We start from the raw sequence: 13,116 nt of genomic DNA on the forward strand, positions 1-13,116 counted from the left end.
TTGCATTTGAATTGTTCTGGCCTTGACTTTTTGGCATGGTAAATCCCTTAGAATGTCTTCTTACTGAATTATGGATCCCCTAGCACAATCAGGATATAGCAAGTGTGTCAGAAGTACCAGCTATTCTACAGGGCTGCTTGAATCTAGACATTTGAGACCTGCCTAACCAATAGGGACTCCATCTCAAAAAGGAGAAAAATCTTTGTTATTTTCTAATAACAAAGCAATATTAACTTAAGATACTTAATGACAAACAAATAGAATCTTACTATGACTTCTTATATTACTAGAATGACCTAGAGAATCAATAGGATCAGCTCAGCACATTCAAAGGAAAACGCAACACAATTTGCTAACATGTTAGTATTAGTGTGGTTTTAGACTCCTGATAATTCCTTTTGATAGATTTTTTTGATAATGGTAAAGTGATTAAAAAGTCAGATCAAAGCTTAATCTTTCTTTTTTAAAAATTATTTACAGGAGAGGGCTGCTCACAATTTATATGGCCAACTTGGTAAGTAAAGGGTTTTTTGTTTTGTTTTGTTTTTCTTTTTTCTAAATTAAAAAAAAAATTCCAAAGGGTTTTCTTTCTTTCTTTCTTTCTTTCTTTCTTTCTTTCTTTCTTTCTTTCTTTCTTTCTTTCTTTCTTTCTTTCTTTCCTTTCTTTCTTTCTTTCTTTCTTTCTTTCTTTCTTTCTTTCTTTCTTTCTTTCTTTCTTTCTTTCTTTCTTTTAAATGGAAGAAGGAAAAACTTGAATTTGAGCATTTCTTGTATATTTCAATGGCTAGGCTAGTGTTGAATGGCTGGGAGAACCTGACACCACTTCATTAGTTTCTGTCAGGGACTTTCACTTATTTGAGAACAGAATCAGCTCACTGCCATCTGCCCTTTGGCATTCTTCTTTTCTAGCTTTAAATCTTTGATGGGTTACAAGTTTGTACCTGTATATCCAGCTCTCTCACCCCCTGTTTAATTCCCTACTCTGCCTGTGCTGTTGTTTTAATGGGAGAAATGAGTTAAGGATGAGTTCTCATGATAAACCTTTTACATTAAAACCTGAGTGTGATATCTTAATCATCTCAGTCTCCAAGACTGCAGGAATGAAACCAATGCCACGCAGTATCATAGTGCACACATAATCCAGATGCTGTTGCATATTCACAACTTAACCTTGTCATAGCATTTTTCTTTTTTTTTAAATTAAATTATTTTATTTATTTACATTCCAAAGGTTGCCCCCCCCCCCTGGTTTACCCTTCCAGAGTTCTTCACCCCATCCCTTCTCTCTTTTGCCTGTGAGAGGGTATTCCCAGCCCCCCTCACATCCCTCTTCCCCTGGGCATCAATCTCTACAAGATGATTAGGTATAGCCTCTCCCACTGAGGCCAGACAATGCAGTCCTTTGCTGTATAAGTTCCAGGTGTCAGACCAGCCCATATATGCTCTTTGGTTGGTAGCTTAGTTTCTGGAAGCTATGAGGGGTCTGGGTTAGTTTATATTGTTGTTCTTCCAATGGGGTTGCAATCCCCTTCACCTCCTTCAGTCTTTCCCCTAACTCTTCCATAGGAGTCTCCAACCTCAGTCCAGTGGTTGGCTGTAAGTATCTGCGTTTGTCTTAGTCAGCTGCTGTCAGAGCCTCTCAGGGGACAGCCATGCTACGCTCCTGTCTGCAAGTATAACACTGTATCAGGAATAATGCTAGATTGGTGCCTGCCCATGGGATGGATCCCAAGTTGGGCCGGTCACTTGATGGCTGTCTTAGTAAGGGTTTCTATTCCTGCACAAACATCACGACCAAGAAGCAAGTTGGGGAGGAAAGGGTTTATTTGGCTTACACTTCCATACTGCTGTTCATCACCAAGGAAGTCAGGACTGGAACTCGAGCAGGTCAGGAAGCAGGAGCTGATGCAGAGGCCATGGAGGGATGTTCTTTACTGGCTTGCCTCCCCTGGCTTGCTCAGCCTGCTCTCTTATAGAACCAAGATTACCAGCCCAGAGATGGTCCCACCCACAAGGGGCCCTTCCCCCTTGATCACTAATTGAGAAAATGCCTTACAGTTGTATCTCATGGAGGCATTTCCTCAACTGAAGCTCCTTTCTCTGATACCTGATAACTCCAGCTGTGTCAAGTTGACACAAAACTAGCCAGTATAATGGCCTTTGCTTCAGTCTCTCTCTAGATTTTGTCCCTGCATTTCTTTTAGACAGGAACAACTCGGGGTCAAAAATTTTGAAGGTAGGTGGGTGGTCCCATCCCTCCATTGAGGGCCATGTCTATCTACTGGAGGTGGTCTCTTCAAGTTCCATCTCCCAACTGTTGGGCATTTTGGCTAAGGTCATCCCCATTTAGTCCTGGGAGCCTCTCATGTCCCAGGTCTCTGGGACTTTCTAGAGGGCCTCCCAGCCCCCAACCTCCACAGCTGCATATTTCCATTCATTCTCCTGGCTCTCTGGGCTTCTCTCATGTCTTCCCCTACACCAGATCCTGCCCCCTTTTCTGTTTCCCTCCACTCACACACCCAGGTTCCTCCTCTCTGCCTTCCATGATTATTTTGTTCCCTCTTCCAAGAGGGATTGAAGCATCCTCACTTGGGCCTTCCTTCTTGCTAAAGTTCATTTGGTCTGTGAGTTATATCATAAGCATTCTGTACTTTGTGGCTGATGTGCACTTATCAGTGAGTATGTACCATGTATGTCCTTTTGGTTCTGGGTTACCTTTCTCAGGACAATATATTCTAGTTCCATCCATTTTCCTGCAGAGTTCATAATGTCCTCCTTTTTACTAGCTGAATAGTATTCCACTGTGTAAACAATCCACATTTTCTGTATCCATTTTTTCCTTTGATTTAAGTTTTATTGTATTATGATGCAAACAGATACATAATTTAAATTTATCTGAATTTGTTAACATTTAAAAACATATTTTGAGTAAATAGACTTACATCACATTCTTCTTTCCCCTTTGGACCCCAACTCCTCTCAGAGAGCCCCCTCAAAACCTGCAATACCTTTTGTTTTTTTTATCATATGCTTTAAAATTTATAAAATATTGTAACAATAAAAATGAGTATTATAAAAGTTGTTTGATATAAAACAACAATCAATTGAACAGCCTTATGTAGATGTTTGTTTACAGGAATACTGAAAAAATATGTTCAATATAATTTTTTAATAACTCCGAATATATTAACTGTATGATATTTTAAAATAATATATCACTATTAGTTTTTTAAATGACCATACATAGACAAAGTCTTTGTGTTTGTTTGTTTGTTTTGTTTTTAGTAGAGCTTAAAATCTTGGCTCTTACTGTAGTACAAACAGAAAATAAGAACAGTGTTTGGACATTGAAGTTTATTGTAATAAGGCATACTTGAATGTCCCTCACATCACCAAAAGATTTTACCTCCATAGTAGATAAGCTAAGAGTTGACAGTTCTGCTGTGCCAAGGAATGAATTGTAAGCACACATTTCCTGCTACAGTCAAAGCTATTTGCCTTGAGTGATTGTCCTCATTCTCAGCCCGCAGGGAATAGGTTGCATTTATTTAAGAAATGGTGTGTGTATTAAGATGCTCTACCCATGAAGTCATTCATCAACTGTTTCAGTGAACAATGGCTATGCTTGCAGGATGGTACAGATGTTAGGTGAGGGTAAGATTCTGGTTCATTGGCTGTGATGATTTTGAAAAACATTCATCTCAGAATCAGAGTAACATAATCCGGGCGTGGTGGCGCACGCCTTTAATCCGAGCACTTGGGAGGCAGAGGCAGGTGGATTTCTGAGTTCGAGGCCAGCCTGATCTACAAAGTGAGCTCCAGGACAGCCAAGGCTACACAGAGAAACCCTGTCTCAAAACAAAACAAAACAAAACAAAACAAAACAAAACAAAACCCAAAATAAGAGTAACCTATAAAGTCCTCTTCAAAATTGATACAATAATCATCAATATCAAGCAAAGCCTTCAGTCTCACTCTTTGTTATTCTCTTATAAGCCACCTCCCAAATTAATTGTCTATATTTCTTTTGACTGTATAAATCATTTTGAAATATGTAAGCTGTCCTGAAAACCATTGTATAGTGTAAAGACATCACATAAACAATCCTACTGATAGAAAGGCTGAGATAGGAGAAGCATGATTTCAAGACCATTATGTGGCACACAGCAAGATGCTGTCATGTACAAACAAGCAGAAAGTGTATATGGATTGTACAGTATTGGACCTGTTTCTCCCATTACCAAATTAGAAAGACCATGGGATGACAGCCAGTACATTTCTAATTCCTCATATTTTTGAATTTCATTTGATTAGAATATGTTGATAATATTAATTTTCATATTAAGAAATATTAAGAAAAAGTGATTGTTACTTCCTGTTAATTTTCTTGTTAGTGGTGGAATTATGTTTGTGTGGGTTTGTTGAAAGATTACTTTCTTGCTTCTTCTAGGGTGTAGTTTCACTCCTTGTGTTGATGTTTTCCATCTATTATTCTTTGTAGGGCTGGATTTGTGGAAAGATATTGTGTAAATTTGGTTTTGTCATGGAATATTTTGTTTTCTTTCTCTATGGTGATTGAGAGTTTTGCTGGGTATAGTAGCCTGCGCTGGCATTTGTGTTCTCTTAAGATCTGTATGACATCTGCCCAGTATCCTCTGACTTTCATAGTCTCTGGTGAGAAGTCTGGTGTAATTCTGATAGGTCTGCCTTTATATGTTACTTGACCTTTTTCCCTTACTGCTTTTAAAATTCTTTCTTTGTTTAGTGCATTTGGTGTTTTGATTATTATGTTACAGGAGGAATTTCTTTTCTGGTCGAGTCTATTTGGAGTTCTGTAGGCTTCTTGTATGTTCATGGGCATCTCTTTCTTTAGGTTAGGGAAGTTTTCTATAATTTTTGAAGATATTTACTGACCCTTTAAGTTGGGAATTTTCACTCTCTTCTATACCTATTGTGTCCTGGATTTCCTGGATGTTTTGGGTTAGGAACTTTTTTTTTTTTGCGTTTTTTTTCCTTCACTGCTGTGTCAACGTTTTCTATGGTATCTTCTGCACCCGAGATTCTCTCTTCTATCTCTTGTATTATGTGGTGATGCTTGCATCTATGACTCCTGATCTCTGACTCCTGATCTCTGACTCCTGATCTCTGACTCCTGATCTCTAGGTTTTCTATGTCCAGGGTTGTCTTCCTTTGTGATTTCTTTATTGTTTCTATTTTCATTTTTAGATCCTGGATGGTTTTCTTCCTTTCCTTTGTCTGTTTGATTGTGTCTTCCTGTAACTCTTTAAGGGATCTTTGTGTTTCCTCTTTAAAGGCTTCTAGTTGTTTACCTGTGTTCTCCTGTATTTCTTTAAGGGAGTTATTTATGTCCTTCTTAATATTTATGTCCTTCTTAATGTCCACTATCATCATCATGAGAAGTGATTTTAGATCTGAATCTTGCTTTTCAGGTGTGTTGGGGTATCCAGGACTTGCTATGGTGGGAGAATTGGGTTCTGGGGATGCCAAGTAACCTTGGTTTCTATTGCTTATGTTATTATGCTTGCCTCCTGCCATCTGGTTATGTCTAGTGTTACCTGCCCTGGCTATGTCTGACTGGAGCAGGTCCTTCTTGTGATCCTGGTTGTGTCAGAACTCCTCTGAGTCAAGCTGTCTCTGTGATCCTGTGATTCTGGTATCCTGTGATCCTGAGATCCTGGGCATGTCTGAGCTCCTGGGAGGCAAGATGCCTTTGGGACCTTGAGATCTTGGTGTGACCAAGCTCCTGGGATCCTGTGATTCTCTGAGGGTATGTTGGAGCGCCAGGGAGTATAGCTGCTTCTGAGTATTGTGGGGCTAGCTGTGGAGTTTGCACCTAAGGCCTGCTCAGGGCGCTGGCTCAGACAGACCAGAAGGAACCCATGCGACTGGTCTGGTGGAGTTCCTGGGAGCCTGGGTCCTGCTGGTCCCAGTTACTCCTGGTGTTGGGGACAGATGTTGTGTCCTCCTCACCTCTGCTCCTCTGATCCTGGGTGCATTGGAGCTCCAAGGAGTGTAGCTGCCTCTGGGAGTTGTGGGGCTGTCTGCGGAGTTGTCACCCAAGGTCTGCTCACGGAACCAGCTAAGACTGATTGGCTCTGAATCCATTCTTTAGTTGAGAAATATCTGGGTTGTTTCTAGCTTATTACAAATAAGGCTGTTATGAGCATATGTCTTTGTGCATAGCTGGTTCTTCAGGTAGAACTATTTCAAGATTTCTGAGGAATCACCAGATTGATTTGCAGAGTGGTTGTACCAGTTTGCAATCCTATCAGAAGAGTGTTCCTTTTTTTCCACATCCTTGCCAGCTGGTGCTGTCACTTGAGTTTTTTATTTTAGCCATTCTGATTGGAGTAAGTTAGATTCTTAGGGTGGTTTTGATCTGTATTTCTCTGATGACTAAGGATGTTGAACAGTTCTTTAAGTGCTTCTGGGCCATTGGAGATTCCTTTGTTGACAGTTCTTTGTTTAGTTCTGTACCCCATTTTTAAATTGTATTATTTGGCTTTTTGGAGTCTTAACTTCTTGAGTTCTTTGTATATTTTGGATATTAGCCTTCTATCAGATGTAGGATTGGTAAAGATCTTTTCCTAATCTTTTGTCTTATTTACAGTGTCCTTTGCCTTAGAGAAGATTTTAAGTTTCATGAGGTCCTGTATTAGTCAGGGTTCTCTAGAGTCACAGAACTTATGGATAGTCTCTATATAGTAAAGGAATTTATTGATGACTTACAGTCTGCAGTCCAACTCCCAACAATGGTCAGTAGCAGCTGTGAATGGAAATCCAAGGATCTAGTAGTTGCTCTGTCCCACAGGGCAAGTAGGCAAAGAAGAGAGAGAGAGAGAGAGAGAGAGAGACTTCCTTCTTCCAATGTCCTTATATAGTCTCCAGCAGAAGGTATAGCACAGATTAAAGGTCTGTACAACCACATCTTTAATCCCAAATGACCTTGAACTTGGAGATCTCCCAGTCTTAATCTTCTGGAATCTATAGCCACTATGCTTCAAGCTCTCTATACTAAGATCCAGGTCAGAAACTTCTATCTCCCAGCCTCCAGATTAGGGTCACTGGTGAGCCTTCCAATTCTGGATTGTAGTCCATTCCAGATATATTCAAGTTGACAACGAGGAATAGCCACTACAGGTCCCATTTTTCAATTGTTGATCTTAGGTGAGCCATTGTTGGTCTGCTTAGAAAATTTCCCCTATACCAATGTGTTCAAGGCTATTTCCTACACAGAAAGACCTGCAGGGTCCATGTGATGTAGGAGATGTCATGTATTAATAAAGCCCAGGCTCTGCAATTGGCTAAATCATAAAAACATCTACTGTAGGAACTTCAGGGTTCTAATCTCTTTTAATTGGAATGAAAAAGAAGTTTCAGGATACTAGGAGAGCACAGACCAATTTAAAGGATTAATTTTTGTCTTTACTCTTTAGAACAAAATATTATTCTGGTCTCTAAGCTCTGTCCATACAGGGACTTTTCCTGTTTTATGTCTTACTATAACCATGTAGTAGAGTCTGACATGAATAGAATTTGATAAATGCATGCTGAGATAACAATAATCTTGTTGGATATAGAATTCTAGACTGCCAATGTCCTAAAGATGGTAATCCCATTTTTTTTTTTTTCTATGCAGACACCTTTTGGAATCTGTTATCAGTCTGGGTTTACTTTATTTTTTTTTTTTTAGGAAATCCTTATCTTTCCTTAGTTTTAAGCATTCCTGTTGAAGAACTCCCCTGGAAAGGATGTATGTAGTTTTGTTTTGAAATCAGAACTTAGTTTGCTTTTTTAGTTGTACCCTGCTTTTCCTTGGTCTCTGTATTTAAACCTTATTTTTTTCTCTGTTTTCTTATTTATTCTTTAGTGCTTTTTCACATTTTCTATCTCTGCTGAATCCTGGTTGTATTTCATATCTTTGCCACAGTTTAATCACTCCTTCTAACTGTGTATGCACACTGGGGTCTGGAATCTAGGGTGTTGTGTCTAATGTGCTGCTTAGTTCATTTCGCATTCTTTTGAATGACTTTTTTTTTTTTAATTTAAAAAGATGATACAAATCAGACATAATAAAACCTGGAAAATCACGTCTAGTAAAACAATCACCTAGCATACATATATTTCTTATTGCTCTCTTTAACTCCGGCAGCAGCCGACAGTGAGGGCCACGCTGCCTTGAAGGTTACTGTGTGTTCCAAGCGGGTCATGACTTCTTAATTCTTCTGTTCTAGGTATCCAAATGCTGTGGTTCTTAGCACACATCAACCCTAGCTATATTTCTTTTTCCATTGCTCATTGTTTATACATTTTCAGTTCCTCATAAGATGATTTTATGTGATTTTTTTTTTGACTAGAACAGATAACATAATGCAGTCTTTACTTTTGAGTTATTGGTCAAATATATTTTTAAAATTATAGGCAGTTTCAATAGTTAAAATTGTAACTGATATACAGGTTTACTCTGTTTCAGACAGTATTAGTTTTAAAAGACAGCAGTTCTAAAAATATAACTGGTTATTCAATTTCCATCAGAAATTAAGACTTCATAACATTTTGATGTTGATGCACTTGTAATAATTGTGATTGCGTTCACATCATTTTCTTGACGAGAGATCTTGTATCTAAGGTGGGTCTAGATCAACACCCGGGTCTCTCTGTATCACTTCCAACGTCTGATATTGGGAAGAACCTTTGTCTTCTGGCTCAGTGCCTGCCATACATTTCTTTCCGTTACCTCTGCCCTTTATTGGACTTGGCATTTTTTTTTTAAAGATTGGTTTTTATTTACATGTTTATGCCACATGTGTGATAGTGTCCACAGAGGCCAGAAAGACAGCATCAACCCCCGTAGAGCTGGAATTCTAGGAGGTCATGGGTCACTATGAGTTGACGTGGGTACCAGAGCTGGACTCAGCTCAGGCTGAAGAATATGGTTTTGTTTCTTTGTTTTGGTGTTTTTCTTTCTTTCAATTCTTATTTCTTTTCCAGAGAGGGTTTCTCAGAGTAATTTTGGCTCTGTAGACCAGGCTGGCCTTGAACTTCGGCATCTGACTGCCTCTGCCTCCTAAGTTTTGGAATTAAAGTCAGGAGCCACCACATCTGGGATAGGAACTTCCTTAATCACTGAGGGATCTCTCACCCAGAATTGGAGTTCTTACAATTCAGAACTAGCATTGTAAATGAAACTCTCTGTAATAGAAGTTCACTAAGGTGCTTTGTACCTCTAATCCCTGTGCTTGGGACACTGTAACAAGAAGATAACCATGCAGTCCAGGCCAGCCTGATGTATAGAGAGACCCTATCTGAGCAACAAGAAAAAGGGGTGCATCTATGTGGACGTTTCTGTTTATATGTAAGAGATGGATGACCTGAGATGAAGGGACATATTTAGTTGCTTTTCCACTGGCTTCAGAGCCAGCACATCATCATCTGTTTCTGGGTACCTACCTTATGCCTACCAGAGGGCTTGTTTTATGGATACGTTTGAGTAGTATCAAAGTAAACTACAGCCTGGGAACTCCTAATTCAGAACCATGTTTCTTTCTCAGAAAGCTATCCAACCCCTACCTCATACTCAGTGTCCATGAACACCAACCACACACACACACACACACACACACGCGCACACACACACACACACACACACACACACACACACACAGTATACCTAAACACCCAACCTCCCCCCCCCCCGCCCCCCCCCACCCCCCCACCATGCAATATAAACAACAGCCAAATAGTTCCTTTCTGAAAAGAGAACTTGTTAAAAATAGCCCTGGGTCTGTCTTTATTCTTCCTCTTCCCTTTATCTGCAGTGTCTGGGCTTGGCTTCTTAGGACATTCCTCTATGTTAGTATGGCTTCTTAGCCTTCTCTCCTTTGATGACGTGGTAAGTTGGAGCAGTCAATAGGAGAGTATTCGTGAAAAGTGCACTTTTATGGACCACTAGCAATCAGTTGTCTGTAGCTGGAAGCAACTGGAAAGTAAATGAATATGAATGCATTTTGATAATCTCTATGAAAATATGTCCTGAACTGAACTAGCAGTAATTGATCCCAAAATGTCTGTGTTGTTCACAAAAAGTGCAGTATGACATGTAAATCAAAATATAATGTTAGTGATTTAACATTTTGTGGTTAAAATACCATAGCTTTGCAGATTTTGTGAAGACATATGACTTTAAGCAAATTATGAAGTTGTTTTCTTAAGACTTGGAAGGGTTCTGTGAAAGGTTGAAAGGGTTCTATACGCTTCTTCTTCTTCCCCTCCCAGTGCTCTTTCTGCTTCCTCCATTCTGCCCACCCTAGTGAAACATGACAGGCAACCCCCTCTGTGGGACCTTGGTATCAGCTCTTCCTAGTCTCCAGTATATTTGCACAACTTGCTGTTTCCTTCTTTGATATGCTGAGTGTAAGGTCTGGCATCTCTGTTCCGCATTGAGTAACAGTCCCCGCATGTGCACAACCCAGCACATGCATTTTATTTGTTTCCCTGTGGAATTTGTCAATATTTGAGGTTTTGTTTTTGCCTTCCTGTCTTACTGACTTCCCATCTGGGCATTTAAGTTTGATGTAAGCTTTGGACATTGCTGTACTGTGACTGGAGATGCACATGACAGGTACTGCTGAGTGGATTTGGTAGATGAAGTGTTTGGTCACCACAAAGAATAATTTACAGGAGGGATTTATTCCAAAGCTTGCTACACTTAACCTATGCTAGTGTGATATTTTGATAAAAGATTATAAATACTAAAAGCTGGTGATCACCTTTCTACTTTGAACTTTGGAGAAGAAGGCCATGAAAATACCTGGGTCATAAACACATATTACTGTTAACCTAGAGACTGAAGCTTTATCTTCCTGCGTGTTACTAAATTTTGTCTAAAGGTTGGGACAAAGAGGAAGAATGAGAAATATTGAGCATCTGCAAGTTAATTAATTTTAGCTAGTCTACAAAACCACTAAAGTACAATGTGCTAGGTGATGTCTTAATTATTTGCGAGAGTGCTATTATGCATTTTGCTGTGTTTGAAGTGGTGCTGCAGGTGATAGGTAAAGAGATGTGAACTCTGTGCCTGGAATGTCTCTGCTGATGTTTTAGTTTTAGCACAGGGTTGTCTCTGTTGACATTTGCATTGTAGAAATGTTCTTTGTGAGCACCCATGTAGCTAATCTTAGTACTAACAAAATTCTTCCCAGTAAGTTTCAGTTGCTAAAATACAAGTTTGTGTGGCTTTAATAATAAGCATTAAATATAGGCTTACAGCAATAGAACTAATATTTGTTTAATTCTCATATATTATTTAACATATACTTAAAACAATACCGTTTTTTAGATTCCCAAATTGACAGTAAAATATTTGTCAAAGGTCAGATTAATAAAAGGCATATTAAAATTATAAAATAAATAATCAAGTATTTTCTCTGCCTTTGTCACAAAAAGTAAAATGATGGAATGTTTTTCTGATGCTAAAATCAGTTATACACGTGAGAGCCACTGCTAAGATTCTGCTTCACCACACTGTACTGTACAACACATGATCTTCCTGAGCTTTGCTTACATGCACTTGAGTTTTCTTTGTTACATTGTTGTGCCAATGACTAAGGTTTCTAGTCTTTCAAGATCATCATATGCATCAGGTGTTTAAGAAATGTCAAGTCTTATTCTTTATTTTTAGTTTAATTCTAAGAAAAATATTTCAGACGTGAAGTTATAAAGACGTTTCCGCAAGGACTCATAGAGGATATTTACTGTCTGAGATTCTTTTAGAACTAATCTAAACTGAAGAGTAAGACTTGACATGTTTTACAACACCTGGTTAGCATATGATGATTTAGAGTGATTTCCAAAAGGAAACTTTGCTTTATAATTTCATTTATGCCATCAGTAGTTTAATGATGTGTGTATTTTAAAGTTATAAAGATGCATATACATATGTGTTTGTGTGTGTGCAGACTCCTACAGTACTTGCTTTTCCATGGCAAGCATGCAGTGCCTTTGATTAAAGCATCTGTATTTAACATTTTAAACATAAGGTTTATAGATGTTGACACAAGTTTTGTTGTAAGACCACTTCAATTTAATTAAATTTAACAAATATTATCAGATGTGCGGGGCACATGAAGATATAAAAAGAAATACAAGAAAGATTCTGAAGTAGTTAAGAGAAACTTGATAGATGGGTCTCTAAGAAATAAGATTAAATTTAAAAAGCAGTGATGAATATTATCTCAAATTGCTCCCCCAAATATTATCTCAAATTGCTTCCCCAAGCCTCTCCTATTGTGCCATGTGCATCAAACATCCATCTAGTGGCTTACACCATGAACTCAAGAATTTAACACTTTCCTTTCCTTTACAGTTCCTTACATCCCACTGTGTGGGGGCTGGGTATTGAACACAAGTCATCAGGCTTGGTGGCGATTCAATGTGTAATTGTGACTAAAGCTTAGGCAATCAAGTACTCATGAAAAATTCTCTGTTGAATGAATAAAGAATAAGAGGGTAGGTATTTTTAGTTCATGTTTTCTAGTATGAGGGTAAAGTGTTTTGGAATGTGAACAAACCTTACTTTGTATTCCAAGAGATTTCTGCTTCTGGTCTGTGTGGCTGCTTGAATAATTTCATCATGCTAGGAACTTACTTTATGGCTGGAGATTGAAATCTGAAGCTAGTAGAAAACCTATTCTGACTGGCTTGGCAGTTTACTCTGGGGTCAGCTGGACCTGTGGTGAAATAACAATGTGTTTTTCCATTGGGCATGTATCATCACATATAATCTTTGTATATCTTTGCTTTCTGCCTGGAGTGGAAAGATGGTCAAATGCACGTAAAATGAAAAAGATGAAATGTAAAGAAACTCATTAAAGTGAAATACGTGAATATTAAAAAAAGGAGATGTAAAGAAGAATTGTATATGGGCTATAAGTAAAAGTTACAAAGAAAAAGAGTACATGAGGTCAGAAAGGAAAGACAAAAACCCAAAACAGCGAAATCCTGCCCCACCTGGAAAAAACAAAACAGAACAGTGGAGAAACAGTTTCTGTCGACAGGGTAAAGAGCATGTTGGGTTGCAATGTTTGTTGAATTGCC

General features: G+C 38.6%; 1 protein-coding gene across 2 annotated transcripts in view; it reads left to right on the forward strand.

The window, feature by feature from the left end:
* Positions 1-13,116, forward strand: part of Tmem135 (transmembrane protein 135) — a 262,399-nt gene that overhangs the window by 126,578 nt on the left and 122,705 nt on the right. For both annotated transcript variants that reach the window (XM_021167719.3, XM_021167721.3), the window contains one exon: positions 481-514. In XM_021167719.3, the coding sequence (XP_021023378.1) occupies positions 481-514 (34 nt within the window). The remainder of the gene's footprint in view (positions 1-480; positions 515-13,116) is intronic.

The sequence above is a fragment of the Mus caroli genome, unplaced genomic scaffold, assembly GCF_978045245.1.
Source record: "Mus caroli unplaced genomic scaffold, Mus_caroli_1 scaffold_8, whole genome shotgun sequence".
Taxonomy (NCBI): domain Eukaryota; kingdom Metazoa; phylum Chordata; class Mammalia; order Rodentia; family Muridae; genus Mus; species Mus caroli.